Here is a 20,780-nt window from a genome sequence, read left to right as displayed (position 1 = left end):
ATGACCACCGGTGATGGAGCTTTATCATTTCCATCATAAAGCTTCATAATTCTTAGTGCTGGCACCAGCCTACGGTGATGTTCTTGCTGTGCCCCAGCCGTGGAGATATTTTTCTTTCTGTGGCTCTTGGTGTGGGAAAAGCTCCTTTCTGAGCCTAAATCTGGATCCTGCAAGCTCAGACCTCCTGGAGCCTGGCCTCCTTCCCAAGCCCACCTGTGAGAGTGAAGAGCTGTTGCTGTTTTGCTGCAGGCAATCTCCAGATGTAACATCTTCTGATTGCAAGTATTTTTTTATTTTTATTTTTTTTTCTCCTGCAATTTCCTCCTCTTTGATTTTCCTGCTTGGAGCCTTTTCAGGTCTGACAGTCTCTTTCCACCCACAAGATCACATTTTGGTTTCACTCGAACACCTGCCACTTTCCCTCCTTTGCTTTTTGTTTGCAAACATCAGGAGCTCGGATATCGATTGAGAAATTGCAAAAGACAAGTCGTTCTCTGGCTCCTCTGCTTTCCCTCGGCGCCTGCTGAGCTGCAGTTCACAGCCAGCCCAACACGGGCCGTTTCCAGCTCTCTGGGGGAGCACAGCCATGCTCTTGTACCCCAGGTTTTATTTAACAGCCTTGTTTTCTTCACAGGAGACTCAAGGACAGGCTTGCGCTGGCCCATATCTCAGCAAACCCTTGCAATGGGAAGCTCTTCCTATTTAGCCTTGGACATGATCTCCAGCAGTTCCTTACAGCAGCCAGACCGTACCAAGCCACTGCTGGTGATGCCCTGAGCCTGCCCCAGGGATGCTTTGGGTTTCTTCACTTCCTCTGATCCCACAAGCCTGCCTGGACTGTCGTCTATGGTCCCACTAGGCCCCTCTTTCTCTGGTGCAGAGCCAGGGACATCCTTTGGTAGAGCTTTTCATAGAAGCACAGCCTGGTTTGGGTTGGAAGGGACCTTAAGGATCATCCAGTTCCAACCCCCCTGCCAGCAGCAGGGACACCTTCCACTAGACCAGGTTGCTCAAAGCCTCATCCAACCTGGCCTTCAACACTTCCAGGGAGGAGCAGCCACAGCTTCTCTGGGCAACCTGGGACACTGTCTCACCACCCTCACACCAAAGAATTTCTTCCTCACATCTCATCTCAATCTCCCCTCTTCCAGTTTCCAGCCATCACCCCTTGTTCTCTCACGCCCGGCCCTGGTCCAAAGTCCCTCCTCAACCTTCCTGAGCCCCTTCAGGTACTGGAAGGCCACTAGAATGTCTCCCTGGAGCCTTCTCTTCTTCTTGCTTCTCTCTTCTTCCCCTATCTGGCTGCAACTTTGCCCACCTCCATCATGCCCCATGACTGTGAAGAGGCAGGAGGAGCCAGGACTGAGCCAGCTCCCCAAAGGGAACTGCTCCCCATCTCCCTTCCCCTTCATGGAGACTGAGCACACAGGTGGGCTTGGAGGGGCTGGAGAGGGGCTTGGTGGCTTTGTAGCCATCTTGGGAGCTTTCTGGGCCTCGTGAGGCACTGTCAAGTCTTCCCTGCTTGTTTTGAGCTCTTCAGTGCTGCTGGCTGGAGACCTTTTAGGGAGAAGAACCGAGTAAGCATCGTTGCTGTGCACTCTGGTCTGACACTCATCATCTCTGGTCTCCAGCTTCCTCTGTCACATTGACTTGGGTGGAGGTTCTTGGGAGCTGAGGGAGTTGAGTGAATAAATCAACTGTAGGGCCAGGAAGGCTGTTGCAGTGGAGTGGTTTGGCAGGAGACTTTGTTGGGGCATCAGTGTGGGGTGAAGGTGTGCAGGCAGGTCCTTCATGAGTCTCCAGCCACATGAAGGAGGCTCCCTCTCGTGGGGACCTGCTGCAAGGGTGGCCCATCCCAGTGCCAGGTGAAGTACTGGGGCAGGGGAAACTGAGGCACAGGGAGACAAAAGGACCTGTAATGGTAAAGGCTAGGGAGGACTTTCCAGTCCTCTGAAGACCAGTAAGCGTTTCATCCCTACAGAGCAAGCGGGGAACACTTAAGGATCCAGGAGGGTCTCTGGGCACCACTGCCTGTCTCCTGGGCACAAGGCAGGGCTCTGACCCCCTCCCATCCCCTTATCGATGGCTTGGAGCCCACCCCAGTGCCCCTCTTTTCCCCTTCCCCAGGCAACTCCCCCTCTGACGAGTCGGAGGAGCGGGAGCGGGACCCCAAGGTGCTCACCTTCCCCGAGTACATCGCCAGCCTCTCCGAGTCGGGCACCAAGCGTGTGGCGGAAGGGCGGCGGCAGGGCCGCGGGCGCTGCCCCTCCTCCTGCCCCCTCTGCCATGTCGCCTCCGCTCCCGACGTGCCAGCCGAGCCCATCCTGCTGGAGGTCACCAAAGCCGCCCCCATCTACGAGTTGGTCACCAACAACCAGACCCAGCGGGTGAGGAGTTGCCGGGTAGGGGTGGTGTGGTGGGTGCAGGGGGTGATAGGACAGCATCAGGGTGGTCTTTGCAAGCAGCTTGCCCTGGTAGCATCATGTCAAGCTGTGAGTTGGTCACCAACAACCAGACCCAGCGGGTGAGGATTTGCCGGGTAGGGGTGGTGGGGTGGGTGCAGGGGGTGATAGGACAGCATCAGGGTGGTCTTTGCAAGCAGCTTGCCCTGGTAGCATCATGTCAAGCTGTTGCAGCTCTTGCCTGTTGGCCAACTCTGCTCTCCAGGGTGGTTGGACTGTGCTGAATCATTTTGGCTTCCCTCACTGGGAGATAGGACAGCATCAGGGTGGTCTTTGCAAGCAGCTTGCCCTGGTAGCATCATGTCAAGCTGTTGCAGCTCTTGCCTGTTGGCCAACTCTGCTCTCCAGGGTGGTTGGACTGTGCTGAATCATTTTGGCTTCCCTCACTGGGAGATGAATGAGCGCTGACTTGAGTGACAGCAGGGTGGGAGCTCACCTCTCCAGTGCTCACCTCCTTCTCCTCTCTCCCAGCTCTTGCAGGAGGCCACCATGAGCTCGCTGTGGTGCTCAGGCAGTGGGGACGTGATCGAGGATTGGTGCCGCTGTGACTCGAGTGCCTTTGGGGCTGATGGGCTGCCCACCTGTGCACCTCTCCCACACCCTATGTAGGTTTCCACGCATGTCCAGCCTGACCCCTTGGTGTGATGGGTCTGGGAGGAGGTGGCGATGGCCAACGGCGTGGTGGCAGGAGGTGGTGGGACCGGGGTGGCTTTATGGGACAGGTTTGCAAGCAGATGGGTGACCTGAAAATCAGGCAGAGGGTGCAGAGATGCAGTGTCTTTTCTAAATTCAGCTGAGGACTGGGGAGCTGGTTTTGGATCCATGCTGGTAGAGCAACCTCAGGGAAGGAGCCCTTGGGACCAGCATGCCCAGAGCCAGGAGGAGGAGAGTCACTTCTGTCCTGAGCTTGCTATCTCCCTTGGCTTTGAAGCCCTTTTGCTGTGAGAGGGTCATGCAAAAACTGTCCCTGGGTACTGCCTTACAGAAACCAACTCATTGCTGGTGCATTTGTGTGTGATCTGCACAGCAGAGTGAGTGGTACTAGCAACCATGGGAAGGACACACTCATGCTACCTTCTGCACCAGCCATGGGGACCAGCTGGAGAGGTTGTCCCCCTCAGCCTGGTGGTTTTACTGCCTTTTTATGGCACGAAAGAGCAGCAGGGCGCTGATAGACATGGGTGAGGGTGACCATGGGTGGGCAGTTGGGGTGGCTGGTGGACCTTGCACTCCTGAGATGCTGATGGACTGTCATTGCTCCCCAGCCTGAGGCTCTCCACAGTTCACGAGCCCAGCAGCACACTGGTGGTGCTGGAGTGGGGGCACTCCGAGCCCCCCATCGGGGTGCAGATCGTCGACTACCTCCTCCGACAAGAGAAAGTCACCGACAGGATGGATCACTCCAAGGTGGAGACCGGTGAGTGGAGACTCCACTAGTTCTCTCTGGGGAGGGTGGGATGGAGATGTTGGAGGAGATCCTCTCTCTCCCTCTTTGCAAGGGGATGCTGCAACATAACCAGTATCCTGTGGAAGAGAAGGCAGCTCCTCTCCTGCCCACCATGCTGCAGAAGTGGCAGCTCCACACCCCAGTGATGAACCTTGCTGGAAAAGCAATGGGTCCATCTCCGCACCAACCTTATGGATGAGCCTTAGTCCCCCTCAGCACCAGGCAGCGTGGTAGTGAGCACAGACCTCAGTGGCTCTCCACGGCCCTGAGGACACCTGTGTCATCACCCATGGCATGTCCTCCCCTCTCTCCCTAGAGACGGTGCTGAGCTTCGTGGACGACATCATCTCTGGCGCCAAGTCACCCTGTGCCATGCCAGCCCAAGTGCCCGACAGACTTTCCTCCACTATCTCCCTCATCGTGCGCTGCCTGGAGCCCGACACCACCTACATGTGAGTCACCTCCCCTGTGACATGCCCATGGCAGCGCTGTCACCCTGAGCTCCTGCCCTGATGCTGCCAGTGTTTGCATGAGGGCTTGGGAGTCCAGAGCTTCACTCCTTTCCTTCTCGGACAGGTTCACACTCTGGGGAGTTGATAACACAGGAAGACGCTCCAGGTCCAGTGATGTGACAGTCAAGACCCCCTGCCCTGTGGTAGATGATGTGAAAGCTCAAGGTAAGATGGAGGGAGCTGCTGGACTGTGATGCTTGGGACCAGCAACAGGGAGTTCCCCCCCTCCAGCATGTCCCCACACATGTCTTGTGTCCTGGCTGTGACATCTTCTTCACCCGTGGTGACCCAGGTGCTGCCATGTGGTGTTGAGGGTTGGTGTGGAGCACAGCAGGAAGCATGCATCCTCTCTGCAAACAAACGCAGAGGCTCTCTGTGATGGTGGGAGGATGGGTGGAGGGGCAGGCACTGAGGACATACTGAAACAGCCGAGGAGACCTACCTGTCCTCTCCAGAAAGCAACTGATAGCATAGGTGGTGTCCATGCTCAAGAAACCCCAGTTGTGTGCCTTCTCCTAAAGACATGATATTTCACTAACACTACCTGATGGTGCCACCTAATTAGACCAAATTATGGGAACCTAACCTGGAGTGAGTCCAGGGAATGCCATCTACTCTGTTGCTTCTCCATTGGGACTTTGTCTTGATATGACATATATCATAACTCAAGGGGACCAATCTTGACTCTGGTCTTTGTTTCCCTGGAGTTGAGCTTTACCCTGGTGGGTTTTATTCATGCTTGTCCCTGCACCTCACTGAGTATCCCCCATGTCCTTCTGCCCAGAAATAGCAGACAAGATCTACAACCTCTTCAACGGCTATACCAGCGGCAAGGAGCAGCAAACAGCCTACAACACTCTGCTGGACCTGGGTTCCCCCAGCCTGCATCGAGTCCTTTACCACTACAACCAGCACTACGAGAGCTTTGGGGAGTTCACTTGGCGCTGTGAAGATGAGCTGGGACCCAGGTAGGCTGAGGAGCTGGGTTGGCTAGGTAGACAGGCCTGCCCACCAGCGTGCTTAGCCCTCAGAGATGTTGGTCACCAGGAAGGTGGCTCTCTGGCAAATCTCATAAATTTGTTTGATGATAGAGCTTAGAGTCTCACAGTGGGCTTCTTGCTTTGCTGGATGCTGTGATTATCTTTGGGGTCCAGCCATCTCCCTTGAAGGACCATAAACACAGGACAAGGTGGGAAGCGGTAGACCATTGTCAATCCATCGTCCTTGTTCATCTCACCAGCCCTATACTGTCTCTGGAGTTTTGTCTAGTCCTTTCATGCCATGCAGGGTGAGAAGGGGATGAGGACAGGATCCTCTCTTTCCCTTTTAGTAGCTGCTGCTGCAGGCAAAAAGGCAGAAGGTCTCAGAAAAATAGGACATCTTTGAGAAATGGAGGTGATTGCTGATGAGAAGGAGGAAGTGTGGTTGGAGCACGTTGCTACAAGAGGGCCCTGGGCATTGATGGAGGGAAGAAGGTGCAAGGAGGAAGGTGAAAGGTTGTACTTTCAAGCCTACTGGAGAAGGTGACACAGAAGAGCTTGGATGTGGAAGGTCAGACTTGGCTTTCCTCCTTTTCCTGGGCTTTGGCTTGAGTTGAGTGCATCTCTGTGAGTTGAACTCACTGTCACTTGTGGTCCAGAGCAGGCAGTGGATTGTCCTTGGCCCTGAATTGCGTGTGTGTCCCCTTCCTTCTGATCCATGTCTGTGGTCATGTGGGGTGATCTCAGGGACACAAGTCTTTTTGGTGCCCAGGCAAGTGCTGAGCTGCTATGGCAGGTTATGGGGGAGGTTGCCCCATGCCCTTCCCAGCTGAGACAGTCCCTTCATGCTTCAGTGAGCACCGTGTCTCCTCCCTGGGCCTCTTCAGGTCACTGCAGCCCCTCCAGATGTCTTGGGATGGGATGCCTTATGCCCCAGGCTTGTGCAGGCAGACAGATGTTCCCTTCTCCCCATGTCCTTCCACATCTGCTTTTGTCTGCGTTGTTTCCCAGTAACATGGATGTTTCCAGTCACTTAATCAAACTGGGCTGGGAGATTGTGTGGGCTGCAGTGCTGTTTCATAGCATCTGGCCACCAAAGAACCCATCCAGAACTCAGGATTACTTCAAATATACGTCAGCAACAGCTTTCATCTATGAAATGCATGACCTCCACTTTACCCCCTGCCCCACACCTCCTCTTGCTGGTCTCACCACTAGCTGTCTTCCAGCCCTGCTTCTCCAGGTGACCACTTGTGGATTTCTAGCAGAGAACTGGAGATGCTCCATGTACCTTCTCTGTCCTCCAAACCTCTGCTAGGGGGTCAGAAAGACTCATCAAAATAGCTGGTGGCTGTCCTGCATTTAGTGTCTCTTAAGCATATCTCCTAGTTCAGCTTTGGTGGGAAACTCCCAAGAGTTCCTCTGCTCCCTGGGTCAAAGCTGGGTTCTCTTCTCTTCTCTTCTCTTCTCTTCTCTTCTCTTCTCTTCTCTTCTCTTTCTCCTTCTCTCATTTATGTTCTAAGAAGTTTGAAGTCTTTGAGGCAGAGCCTCAAAGCTCAGTAGCGACATCCCAGCGCATGGAGGCTTCTTGTTAAGGTTGAGGCTCCCACCAGCTCCTCTGCCCAGGATTGCTTCATTCCCACGACACCAGTTGGGACCGGAAGGCTTAAAACTTACGTCTCACCTTCATCTTGAGCCCAGCTGTGGTGAAGCTGCTCTGTCTCCATTTCCAGATGTGAAATCCAGACCCGGTTTGCACAGACCATCTGACATCTGTTGGGATGGTTTGCGTGAGGACTACTTAAAATTCCCTACGTGACAGACTGGAGTCATCACACAGCCACTGCCACTGCTGAGACTGAGCATTGCCATCACTGCTCCTTGCCTCAGTGAGGACACCGAGGACCAGCCAGAACATGGGGTGGAAGCTGCCTCCTTGAGCCCCATGAGGTAGAGGTGCATTGGCATGGAGCAACCAGCAATTGCCACTGAATTGCCCAAAATGTTGCCGTTTGCTGCGTGAATCTACGAGCCAGAGGGTTAAATCCACCCTCTGGAAATGCTGGAGTGCTTAGGATGGGATGACGCAAGTTGCTGATGAAGTGTTTGCAGCTCGCTCTGCTTGGAAAGAGACGTTTCAGCAGCTGCAGTGGCTTCTGGTGATGACAAATCTTGGAAAGCAAACCTCCTGTTTGATCGTCTGTGAGGGCGAAGCAGCCAGACTGGTGGTGACAGGACAAATCACTTGCAGATGACATTATTTAGCCAGCAGACAGAGTGTTTGTTTGACTGTTGCCGATGCTCTTTTGAAGTCCAGGATGTGGACCCACGCGACCGACGCTACCATGTCCCTCCTTCTCCTCATCCTTGTCCCCGTGGCCATGTCACCTTCTGACTCTGCTCAGCTGCTGGACTGAAGGAAGGAGTCACTTGTGTGGGGTTATGAATGCATGTCATTTCCAGTTCAAGAAGAGCTGCAGAGCCCTGGACTTTGCATAAGGAGAAGAAATGAAGGGAAAGGCAAGATGTTTTCTAGCAAGTGATAAGTGAAAGTAGGATTTGATGCAAAGCCTTGGTGAAGTCTGGTGGTGTCTACAGGCTTTGGGCCAAAATCTGTGGAATCAGATTCAATGTTCTTGTTAGGGCACCTGTGATGCTGGAGGAAGAGAGACAACCGCAGTACCTTGCCTAGGTGTCTCAGTGTGGGGAACAAGAGGACTGAGAGATCTGCTACCTTCCAATGACTGGAAGACCTGGGCAGCTTGGTTGGCTATCTCCAGAGTCAGCACTGTGCTAAGCACCTGCATCTCTCCACAGTGGTCTGGATATGAGCCCCAGGGCTGCAGGTACCATGTGGTTACAGAGCTGCACAACCTCTTGGTGGTTCCAGACTGGCCCTTCAGAGCTGTAGCCACCTGAAGAGGGCTAGCAAGGGATGAGCTGTGCATGACCATCTGCACTGTGATGGACCTCTTGAGGGTTTCCTTTCCAGGAAAGCCAAGGTTGGTGGTGGCTGGCCCTGGGGTAAATTCATTCCTCTCCAAGCAACTCTCCCATGGTGGACCTGGCCTGGAGGAAGGTGCTACTCTATGGTCAGTATGCATATCCTTGAGTTGTCAAACCAGCCACAAGACAACGATGTGCTCCACACGCCACCCCCTCTTACCCCAACAAGAATGTCACAGAGTTTCTTTTCCCCATCATCACAATTTGTGCCTCTGCTGCCTCCTCCACGCTGAACAGATGCTGAGTTATGGTGACCAAAGGGATGTATCTTCTCTTTCCTGTCTATCCCAACCCACAAGCTGCCCTTGAAGCTGGCTAAGAAACTTATCCCAGCTCCTAAGACACTTAAACTTTGGTCTGGGTTTCCAAGCACATGCAATACTCACCTGCAAAGACACTTTGTTTGAATCCATTACCTCCACATTGGCCAGATTTCCTGGAGATCACCCAAAATGAACATGATGTGTTTTATCCCAACAAACTGGTTTTCTTGATAGAAGCATTAGAAGCACAATTTTAAGAGGAAAAATGTGAAAAGGAGAGAACACAATTTAGGTCACGTTTGGTCAGGATCCTTCCAATATCTCATCCAACATGAGGAGTTGGGAATTTATCACTTTCTTGCTACCAAAACAAGCCCACACCGAGGTTCTTTTGCCCTGGAGGTGCTGCGTGTCTGTCTTCTGCTGAAGATGGCTTCCTCCTGGACCTCCTCTCCCTCTGTCACTTCTCTGCTGGCTTCCTTGTTTGGGTTGTGGCTCTTTCCCAAAGCACTGCCACCATGTCCTGCTTTTCCATGTTCTGCTGTCTGCAATTAGAAGATGGAAACTGCACATGCAAAGAACTGGGGAGCTCCAGCACATCCCCTGCTCTCTCAGAGCTTTTTGGATCACACCTCTGTTGTGTTCCTCAGTCTGTTCTGTCTAGTTTGACACATGTCCTAAACATTACAAGTCACAGACCAGGAGGGTCATTTGTTGTACTTATATCTTATGATATTGCATCTTATGAGGCTCATATTTTTTATCTCACCTTCAACCTTCCATGCAGACCCCCAGATGCCAGACTAATACAGATGCCAGCTGTGATATTTTTAGTGTTCCAGGTTTATTTTCCCCTAAAGCTCCTTCTTTTTCCTTCCATTCTTTTGGGCAGTCACTGCCTACCTCATCCTCTGCATCCCACATGGATTTTGGAGGGCAACCTTAAGCTAGACTGTACATACGTGTGTTCAGTGATGTCTCTACATGCTGGTCCCCAAAACCTCACATGTCCTCTCCATCACATCCCATTCAACCATGTGGTGGCAAGGGAGCAATGCTCCTGGCATGCTTGCCTATTCCCTACCCTTCCTGCCATGTCACTGAAGATGTCCTGCAGCAAACCAAGAGAGACCAGCACCGTTCCCATACATGCAACATGTGCACCTTGTGGAGAGGACACAGGTGGTGACACTGCCTCGGGCTGGCCTCACATGTCATGCCTGATGCCTTCTAAAATTTCTCCCCACTGCCTGCAGTGCTGTTGGCTCCCATTTTCCCATCCTCTTATTTGGGGTCCAGTAGCTGCAACAGTGACTGGTGGTGCCATTTGAGTTGATGATGATGTCCATCCCAAGGACCATTTCCTTGGGTTGTTGAGGGTTTCACAGCTACACCTGTGACTGTCCCCTCACTAAACCCTCAGCAAACCTCACCTTGTTGTGAGGATGATACAGGGTGGAAGAAAAGGGGATAAGGCACAGTAATGTAAGGCAAGTCCTAAGGCCAGTGCAGCAGGTCCAGCGCCACCGTGGTGGCATCTCTGACCTGGGTAGGGCCTGTTGTCACGTGCAATTAGGCTTGCAGATCTTCCATGGGGCTGGCACATCCCCCCAGCCCCACCATCCCTCCTTGTCCTGACAGGGTTGGGCTCTGCTCAGCTGCTCTCCACGCTGCCCAGCTCTCACGTTGTCTCTTCTCCCTCCAGGAGCTCCCACAGCATCCTTAAGCATCTTTGCTTTTCTCTCCTCATACGTTCCTCCTGCCCTTCTCACCATCCCTCCCGTGGTGTCTCCATCACCCCCGCTGCCCCCTCGCTGTCCATCCCCCCGGCATCTCCCCTCGCTGCAGGAAAGCCGGCCTCATCCTCTCACAGCTGGGAGACCTCAGCAGCTGGTGCAACGGCCTCCTGCAAGAGCCCAAGATCAGCCTCCAGCGCTCGTCCCTCAAGTACCTCGCCTGCCGCTACAGCGAGATCAAGCCCTACGGGCTCAACTGGTCAGAGCTCAGCCGGGACCTCAAGAAGACGTGCGAGGAGCAGACGCTGAGCGTCCTTTACAATGACTATGGTGACAAGGACTACTGAGGGTTGCAGATGCCCACTCTCACGCTGGCCTTCCCACGGGCATTTGTGAGGGTTTTATACACGGACCCACAGCAGGGGAGGGTGTCGATGATGTTTCTGGAGGCAAAAATTTGGACTGGGGAGTGAAACCGGCTGCCCTGTGCAGGACTGACTCAGTATTAGTTTCTTCTTTGACTTGGCCAAAAGCCTTTCTAGTTAGAAGTCTTGTGGGACCCAGTTTTCTTGGTTTTGTTTTATTCATTTTGCCAAGAGGTTCCTCAGCGTCGGTGGAGAGGACAGGTTGGGAGGGCACAGCCCTCTCCTCCTGCCCCATCCCTACCCTGGCTGTGGGGACCATCCTCAAGTGTGGGGGACACTAAATCATGGGAGAAACAGGGTGACACAGCCAGGGTGGGAGAGCAGGTGATGCAGGGCTGGGAAGTGGAGGCAGGACATGCAGGTCAGGTTGAGATGTTGATGTTCATGGCTGAGCAAAACAGCCTCTGGATGGCCAAGAGTGTTGGGATTTCTTCTTTTTTTTTTTCAACTGTAAAGCATGAGGTCTGGATGAGGCCTGGCCAAGTGATGATACCATTGCAGGGCATGGCTGGTGTGGTGTTACCAGCTGGGGCGAGGAGAGAGGGGCACTAGTGAGCCCATCTCCTGACATTCTTCTGTCATGGTCAAAGCCCATGTCTGCTCCAAGATGCAGAGTCCTCCAGAGCAAAAGCAGCTTGCCCTCAGGGCCAGTGATCAGCTGGACATCGTGAGCTTTCTTCTTGTGGGACCACATCCCTGGGAAGTCAACTTAAAAATCCTTTCCATTATATATATTTTTTTAAACCCACCATTAAAGACTTGGAAGGACCATCAAACTATTGCTCAGGAGAGCCCCAGCCAGGAGAGCACCACCCAGACGGTGTGGACGAGGCTTCCTGCAGCACCACCCACCTTGTAGCTGTGGTCCTGCGTGGCGAGAAGAGTGGGATGTAGCGTGTCCCAACACAGTGGTCCAGGATGGTCCCAGAGGTCCTGGTCGCAGAGAGGGCTTGGTGACATGGCGTGACAAGCAGGCTTCTGGGGGTGTTGCTTGCCCATGCTCAGGCTCACATCTGCAGCTCTCACCATGACTTTAAAAAGTCACTTTAAAAAAAAAAACAAACAGAGAACTGGGGTTGTCCTGGGACACTGGGCTTGGTTCAGAGCCAACTGTTCTCCAAAACCCCGTTCCACTGAGGGTGTTGGTGGCAGGGAATGGCTTCCTTCTAGCTGCAGCTTCCAGCCTGGTTTGCAGAGGAGACATCTCCAGCCTTGCCAGCTGTTCATCTTTGATCTGGACAAGCCAGCGCCCTACAGTGGCATTTTTACGATGCCTCTTTAGAGAGAAATTTCCTTTTCATTATTATTATTTTTTGTTTTAATCTTGGCAGGAGCAATCTTCAGTCTGTCTCTTCTGATTTTCTGCCTCATTCCTCTTGCTAACTGCCAAGGACACGGCTCGAATATTTGCGTGATGCTGAGAGGGAGGTGGCTGTGGTCCACAGCTGGTCACAGCTGGCAGTGCTGCATCACAGTATTTGCTCAACAGTATCTTCCTGTAGGACCACACAGTGCGTTTCTCTTCCCTTCTCATGGGCAGACCTCTTCTCCAGGGTCATCTGGCCTGGACTGGGAGCAGCCACCACTATCACCTGAGCATCCCAATGTTGTTTCTGCAATAAATGTGTCTGGCAGAGGTCCTTGGGCAAACACCTGCTCTTTGCAAGAAGGACATCTACCTGATCTTTTTGGCTTTTTCTCACATGTTTCTCCTTATATTTTGATGTGCCTGATGCTGCCGAGGGCTTGGGGCTCCGAGCATGACCAGCTTCATCTCCATGCACAGATAGATGTGGGCAGGTGATCCGTACTGAGCCATCGCTCCTTCCAGCCAGCAGCAGTCTTGGCCAAGACACTTTGGTTTATTCTCTTGCTTCTCCCAGTGGATGCTGAGACAATTTTTAACTTCCAGCTGGACGGTCATCCAGGGATGGGCAAAGGGCACCTCCATTCAACGCCTTGGAGGGATGCTTGAAGGAAAGCTGCTCTGGCCGGGATGTAAGTTGGTTGTTCACCAAGTAATCCCACTTATGTGGCCTTTATATGAACCACAGACTGTTGTCCTGTGGGTAGCAGCCTCCTGTCCTTTATTGTTGACTAGGTGCAGCAGCAGGGATGGGAGCGATGCAGTCTGCCAGCCGCTCGCTGTGACATCAGGAAAACCCCAGATGCCCACAGAATCACAGTGGTTGGAAAAGACCTTGAAGATCACCAAGTCCAACCATAAACCCAAGGCTACCAATTCCATCTCTAAACCATGTCCCTGAGCACCTCGTCTGCCTGTCTGTTAAATCCCACTAGGGAAGGTGACTCCACCACCTCCCTGGGCAGCCTGTTCCAGTGCTTGACCAACCTTTGGGTGAAGTTTTTCCTCAGATCCAATCTAAACCTCCCCTGGCACAACTTGAGGCCATTTCCTCTTGTCCTGTCACTTCGTCCTTGGTTGAACAGACCCACCCCCACCTTTCTCCACCCTCCTTTCAGGGAGTTGGATAGAGCCAGAAGGTCTCCCCTCAGCCTCCTTTTCTCCAGGCTCAACACCCCCAGTTCCCTCAGCCACAAGGGAACTCGGCAAACTTGTGCTCCAGACCCTTCCCCAGCTCCGTTGCCCTTCTCTGGACATGCTCCAGCCCCTCCATGTCCTTCTTGGAGTCAGGGGCCCAAAACTGAACCCAGCACTCAGGTGCAGCCCCACATGTTCTCACCTGCCTAGGTTACTTTTTCATCCAGCCCCAAGATTTGCACTAAGGCTCTGCCAATATTTTTGTTCCGCTTCCACGCTCGCGTTGCAAAGCCCTTATGTGGTCAGCCAAAACTGCTCAGCATCATCAGCCAGCTGGGCTGGGCTCTGCTTCCTCAGCCCCAGCTTCCCTGTGGGCCGGGAGATGGACCACCTGGAGAGTGAGAGGAAAGGCACCCATCCAGGGTCCTTCAGCAGCACCCTGGCACAGCTGGATGGGACTCAGCATCCCCATCCCATGATGGCCACGCAGTCTGCTGTCGGGACATGTCTGCGGGGCCGTATTCACAATGGCCCTGGCTTTGTGAAGGTTTCCTTCTTCGTTTCCTCACTCTGGCTTTGCAAGTCAAAATTTTGCCCGAATTTGGATTTTCTTGACAAAATCCCTCGACTAATTATGAGCCCATCTCTGACAAATGCCAGCAGCCTGCCACGGGGGCCCAGTCTGGAGCGGGAGGTTGTACCACGGAGGTTGTGCCATGGCTGCAGACCTGGCCTTGGTGAGATGTGTTGTATGGGGTTTGCTCACCCAGAAGAGCCGTGGGTGATCCCTGAGCTGTGCCCTTCCCTGCAGAGCTTCCACCATCCGTGCCTGCCGTGGGGTCCTGCTGTTGGGTCTGCACAGTATTTTCTCTCTCTTGGACTCCTGGTTCTTCCCATTGCTGCCAACCACACAAAAACTGGAGAAGACACCATTTTCCATCCATTTCTACAACCTCCCTTGCTCCTCTGCCCTCTCTTCTTGTTTTCTTTCTAAATTAACGAGCGATCATTCACTTGAGCTGAACCTCTGGGTCGTTATCTTTTCTTTGCTGCACCCGTACCCCTGTAATAACATTCTTACCTTTTACCTGTCGTGGAGTTATTTAACATATAAAGATGGTTTGGTCCTTTTTCTTTACTAAGATGGCTACAATTCATGTTCTTTGATGTTCTATTAAAACTCTAATGTGACGTTTTACTACTGTAGATTGAAAGTAGGGTGCTTTTAGGGTGGGATAGCCACGTGGTGAGAAACACAAAACCCTTCTGAATTACTTAAAAAAAAAAGAAAAAAAAGAAAAAAGTATTTTAAACAACAACAACAACAACAAAAATCATTGTAACACTATGTAAAACTCCAGATGATAATTTAAGTGACTATTAAACGGAGCTGTTAGTAATCCCTGGCTCTGGCAAACTGGAGTGGTTGTTTATAGTTTTGGTCCAGTTGATGTCATCTTTTGGTAGCGGATGAAACACTCCCAGGCTTTGAGCTTGGTTGCGTCTTCACACAAGTTTAGCATTAGCCTGTCTGCCCACTGGGTTAGCCAAGTCCCAAACCACTCAATACACACAGCTGGAGCTGTGTCCTGGCCTGGGCATGGAAAAGTGAGGATGCCAGCAGGCACCTTCAGGTTTTTGGGATGGGAAGACTGCATTTACACATCCTTGGTGAAGGGCTCCCAGTCCTTGCTTTGCAAATCTCTGTGGATGTTGGGAATTTGGGAGTAGAATCCAAAAAAACCCTCTTTTTAAGCTGGTTTTTTTTAGTATATACGGTGGATGGGATGGTGCTGTCTGGTGATGAACCATCACCTGAGAACTTTCTGGTCCAGCTGGCAGACAACTATCAACGTCACAAATATTAATGTTCTACAAATGATGTGAAAGTCAGTGCCTGAGCAGAGGTGAGAGCTGCAAAGGATGCCTTAAAAGTCACTTATGGTGCAGTGTTGTGTCTAGTGCTCAGGCCATCAGCACTTGCAGGGGCTGGCCCCTTGGCCAAGCCTGGTTTGTGTTGCCACCTGCCCTGTCAGATGGGTGGAGAACAACACAGGAGAGGTGGGATTTAAGGGCTATAGCGCACAAATCCATAGGAAACCAGACTCTGTTAAGTCTCATGGAACAAGTTTTTATTCTTTTTTTCTCTTCCCACTACTAAATCGCAGGAAAATAAGCTAAAAATACACACCCCATACTTTCCTTCTGCTATTTTCCGTGCAGTTACGTGCTGTGGCTGCCACCGGCTCATTGCACAATAACCCGTGGCTGTGGAACCAGACGTGAGGAGGAGGAGAAGAAGGGCCACGTGGCAGCAGGGCACACAGTCACAAGCCTGAATTGCTGTGGAAGAAAGTCTTGGCATGGCTGGCTCATCACCTTCACCAGAGCAAAATCTCCTCGGGGGTCACCTGGCTTGCAAGCAACGGGGGTTTGGAGAAAGCCACCCCAAAAAGGGTGAAATGGACTGGAAGAGATGCATCACCAGCACAATTGCAGCTTTTTTTGGGAAGGGTTTGGTGATGTGTGGAAGGGTTGGAAGGGTTGCTCTTGGCCAACAGTCTCTATTGATCCTCAGAAAGCAGGTGCCAGCAGGGATTGCTGCATTTCAACACACGAATGAACAAGGTGCCATGGCTGGAGCCCACACACAAGGCACCATGTCTCTGTGGTCATGGTGGCTCCCATTTTTTAGTCACTTGAATTGTGGTCTTCTCCATCGTAATGGCTGACAAAGCTTTTCAAATTCAGTTTGTGTTGCTGGAAGAGCCACCACCCTGCTCAACCATGTGTCCTCATCGTCTTGGGGATGCAGAGGTTGGTGACTCTTGCCTTGAGGCTGGGTGTTTGGCAGAAAGGAGGGGATGAGGTGGGAAAACAGCTCTTCGCTTGGCTGCTGCCATAGACAGCTGCTTGGTTTGCAAGACATACAGCTGAGGTCCTGGTTGCTTGGGGCTGTGGAGCCCCTTGATGCACTGTCCTTCATGGGACCACATCTGACCCTGGTGGAAGCACATAATTTGGGGAGCTTTACCCCAGAGAGGATGTCTGGTGTCACCAGGAGATGCTGTTCCTCCTCCAAGGAGCAATGAGAGAGTCCATGCAAAGACCAGAAGTGAAGGAGAGGCCGGTGTGGTGCAAAGGGAGACATGTGGCCATCAGAGATGGCTGGAAGAAGAGGGAGCAGGTTTTAAAGACAGGGAAAATCAAAGATAATGAATGAGGAGGGAGACTCAGGATGAGTTGACTGCATCTCCATCCTATCCCCAACCCCCAGGACATGGTGCAAAGGCCAGCACTGGGGGCAAGCCCTGCCCACAACCCCCTGTGCCTGGCATCCCCAGCCACTCCAGTGTGGGCAACCAGATGGACCAAGGGCTTTCTGGGGCCTCCCTTGCTTCCAGCAGCAACACCAAACCAAAGCACCTCAGCTTGTTTCAATCAGGGCTGGATACCTACATCTCCTTGTCCCCAGAAGCTTCCCGCTCGCCCAGCTGCTGGGGCAGCAGCAAGCACCTCATGTTGGGGCTTTTTCTTCCATTTTCTCAGCCTATCACTCCTCTCTAGGGCCCTCAACCTGCTCACATCAGCCCCATAGGAGGAAATTTGGGATTTCATGGCTTTCTGTAGCCTTAACATTGCTCCCCTGGGGTCAAGCAGCCCCCTGGCCCCCAGCCCACTGCAAGCAGTTGTGTTTTTCAGTCTTTTCCAGTCTTTCTGCTTGCTCAGCCGTGACTCACCTTCTCCACCACTTGCAAGTGAGGTGCATGGTGAAGGGAAGGGAAGGGAAATAGCTCCCTTGGAGACCAAGGGACCAATAGACCAAGGCGGTCTTGGCCTTTTCAAACTCACTGCTGAGCTGCAAAACAGCAAAGGGGCTCTTTGAGGGACCACCTTGCCCCCATCTGATGGTGGGAGAGGCTTGAAATGTCCCCAGAACTGGACCATCAGAAATACAGCCTGGATTTGGTTAGCTGCCATTCATGTTTGCTTCTTCTGCTCTTGGGAACCAACCTGAGGTTTTCCAGGTAATTTTATTTGCTCGGTTGAAACTGTCTTAGAAAGGGGGGGGGGGGGAAAGCCCATGAAGTGTACATCAAAAAAACCTGAACAGGGGAAAAGGTAATGGTGGGAAGAAGAAAACCCTGTAGTCCCCTTTCCCCACTGTCTCTAAAAAGCAGTATTTCCTCCCAGTAAACCACCTGAGGAAGTGACCGCAAGGCAGGCTGGTCCTGTTGTCCCCCAGCCGTGACCACTGCGGGCCATCGTGGCTCAGTGGATGTGTACCTGGCACCACAGGAGAGCTGGCAAACTGGGAACCACTAGGAATCAGGAATTGCAGCAAGGAAAGCCTGCTGGGGAGGTGCTGACCCCCAACCTCACCATATCCCTCCTCATGACACCAGCTTTGCAGTGTTGGGGATAGCAGGACTTTCTAACCTGGTGCAGATGCTGCAGGTGCCCCTGGTCCAGAGGGGATGTCCAGGTACAGCCAGGAACACACAGGGCTCTGGCTGCAGTGGGCTCCACAGGACGTGATGCCTCATCGAATGATGCAAACACCATTTTCCAGAGCACCAGAAACACTGGTTGGGCCAAGGAGGTAGAGCAGAGCAGCTGTGGGCATCTTCAAAGCATAGTCCTGACCCACAAGGGCCCTGTGGATGTCCCCTACCTATGTGACACAAAATGTTGGTGGGCTTTGGGACCATCTATAGGAGAGGATTCATCTGGTATTATGGCATCAGCTTGCCCTGGTCGCCATCATGCTTGGGGCTGGTGGTGCACTGAAGCGGAGGTGGGTGCCTTGGAGTGACCACCATCTGATGGGGAGACTGGTGGGCACCATGGGTTATCACCTACCTTCATAGAATCCCACACTGGTTTGGGTTGGAAGGGACCTTTAAAGCTCATCCAGTTCCAGCCCCCCTGCCATCAGCAGGGACACCTTCCACTAGACCGGGTTGCTCAAAGCCTCAAATCTTCCAAGCAACTAAGGGATCTATAAGTCTTTTAATTTCTCAGGGTTTACTCTTTCAAATTTGAGATCCAGGTTGGATTCTTAAGGGGATTAGTATGGTCCAGTCCTTATTTTCATAGGTTGTCAAGCCATCACCCCTTGTTCTGTCACTCCCTGCCCTTGTCCAAAGTCCATCCCCACCCTTCCTGGAGCCCCTTCTGCAGGGCTTTTTGGTATTTCCCAGTCTGTATGTAGAAATCTTCTCTGGTTGCTTTAAAAAAATAAAAAATTAAAAATCCCCAAGTCTTTTTTGGTTGGCTTTGGTTTTAACTCCCGTGCCAGGATGTCACTTGCCATGTCTTCCTGGCTCTAGGGGGAGCCACCCTCTGCTCCCCTTCCCAGGGGGGTGGCATGTGGACACACGCACTCATACACACATTTTCCTTGCCTTTAAGATGGGCTAATTTAAAAAGTGATGGGTGATGGATCAGTTTGTGGCATAACCAGCAGAAGACCATCTGCGCAAGTGTCCTCACAGCTGGTGGCACAGCAAAAGCTGCCTGGGTGGCAGCCTGGAATGGGGAAGGCATTGGTGGGGGGGTGGAGGGGTGGGTGTGTCCCCTCCAACCCAAAACCCAAATGAGCTCTCACATGGGGATGGGACAGTGCTGGGAGAGTCCATGGGACAGAGGAGGACATATGGGACCAAGGGTAGTGGGAACAGTCAAACCACCTCCCTGCCCCAGCCTGATGCACCTTTGAATGAAGCAAGGAAGCAGAAGAGATGGAGGATGAGAAGATTATTTTTTTTTTTTTTCATAGATTTTTATAAAAAATAATTATCAAATACAAAAAAATAAAAATAGCAGCAGCCTCCGTTGTGAATAAAACCCTCAAGGGGACAAAAAACCTCTCAGTGTCGCTAGAGAAGAACAATATTTGGGTACATAGAAGCGATTCATTCATGAGAAGCACAGATGTCTGTCAGCCAAGCCAGTGCCTCCAGCCTCCCCCGTTCCCCTACCCATGGGGGATGGTCCCTTCCCCGCACCCACCGGTGAGCAGGGACACGAGCTGTTGTTCAGACCACGAGTTTCATACCAAAAGGGTAAAAACTTGACATCTAAACACAGAGGCACCCAGGTAACGCTGACACCTGTCAGGGAGTGGTTTGACATGGCAAGATGCTGGGAATTGAAATTCTTCTGTCCCTTCTCTGCATGTCACCCTCAACCTATATCCCCATTGTCCCCACCGGCTGGGGTCTGCTCTGCCCCCTGCTCCCACTGTGCTGGGACCCCCAAATTTCCCCTTCCCTGCACTGGTGGAGCAGGATGAGCTGCCCAAACTGCACCTTCTGGGTCATTGGGGCTTGAAGAGTCTTAAAATTCTTTTTTTAAAATTTCCTTGGGTTTTTGGTTTTTATTTTTTTAATTGAAAAATGGATCCCTGTCAAAAAATTAGCAGCTCTCTGCCTGACAGTGCATTTGGGTGAAAACCCCAGGTTGTTGTCACCTGAGCAGAAATGTCATTGTGTCCCTGCTAAAAGGAGATGGGACCCTATGTCCCCCACCCCGAGTGTCCCCACCTAGGCCATGGCAGGCAGGAGGTGACCTGCCAGGGGTGACGGGAGTGCTCAGGATCTGGAAAGGGCCTGGAGAAGGACAAGGCATCTCCTGCCTGGATGCTGGTGGGATGTCCAGGTGACTCTGCCCCTACTCCTGTCCTCCAGCCAAACGAAACTTCAGGAGATGCCTGACAAAAAGGGCAGGGGGGAGCTAGGGAAAGCCAAAGGATGCCTTGAAAATCCCTGGTCTCTCCACACTGTGTCACCCTCTCTCCATCGCTCCTGCGTGGAACAAACCCTGTCTGGGAGCCTGGCTCCACTGGCACAGGCCATGCAGAGAAGATGCGGCCAGCAGCCTTGGATCTCTTGGTCCAAGCCTTCAGCTGGACCCAGGGACACTGGGGTCTGTGCTCCTGCTCTGTGGTCCCTTCTCTGCTCTCTTTCTAGCCCTTTTCTCTGCCTCTTTGCAGCACAAAACCATCAGTGATAACCCCAGCGACACACCTTCCCTACCTGCTGTCTCTGTGTAGCTGGGTCTGGACCACCACATAGAGACATCCCAGACCACCAAGCTGAGCTTCTGGGAATCAATTACGGGGGAAAAAGTTTCTAGCTGGGCTTCTTTGGGGCTAGAAGTGAATCTGAAGATCTTCACTTAGTGCACACAGGAGCAAGAGACTTGTAAAAGTCAGTGACTGTATGTCCAGCGTGATGGGCTGGGGAAAATCTCCATGGGAACAGATGATGCTCAAAGTCTCCTGACAGGTCGTTCGGGTCCTGTCTCTCCTTGCGTTACAGGGTCTGGTCCCCAAGAACCACGGACAACACTGTTGAAGCTCATGTTTGGAAAGGAGATGTGGGGAAAGAAAAGAAGGACCACCTCATCGTCCTTCATTCTGACCATCACACAGCTGTTCTG

The 20,780-nt window shown here is 52.4% G+C and overlaps 1 protein-coding gene across 1 annotated transcript in view; it reads left to right on the top strand.

The window, feature by feature from the left end:
- The window catches only part of ASTN1 (astrotactin 1), a gene marked incomplete at its 5' end in the record, with an annotated part of 30,508 nt that extends 19,612 nt beyond the window's left edge, over positions 1-10,896 (top strand). Inside the window, 7 exons of the mRNA XM_010167789.2 lie at positions 2,128-2,387; positions 2,934-3,067; positions 3,728-3,879; positions 4,226-4,361; positions 4,486-4,586; positions 5,206-5,389; positions 10,519-10,896. Coding sequence (XP_010166091.1) covers positions 2,128-2,387; positions 2,934-3,067; positions 3,728-3,879; positions 4,226-4,361; positions 4,486-4,586; positions 5,206-5,389; positions 10,519-10,753 — 1,202 coding nt within the window. The remainder of the gene's footprint in view (positions 1-2,127; positions 2,388-2,933; positions 3,068-3,727; positions 3,880-4,225; positions 4,362-4,485; positions 4,587-5,205; positions 5,390-10,518) is intronic.
- Positions 10,897-20,780: the final 9,884 nt, after the last annotated feature.

Source organism: Antrostomus carolinensis, unplaced genomic scaffold (genome assembly GCF_000700745.2).
Source record: "Antrostomus carolinensis isolate BGI_N321 unplaced genomic scaffold, ASM70074v2 scaffold28735, whole genome shotgun sequence".
Classification (NCBI taxonomy): Eukaryota; Metazoa; Chordata; class Aves; order Caprimulgiformes; family Caprimulgidae; genus Antrostomus; species Antrostomus carolinensis.
Note: the sequence above shows the minus strand (reverse complement) of the source record. Positions and strands in the feature narration are given on the sequence as shown.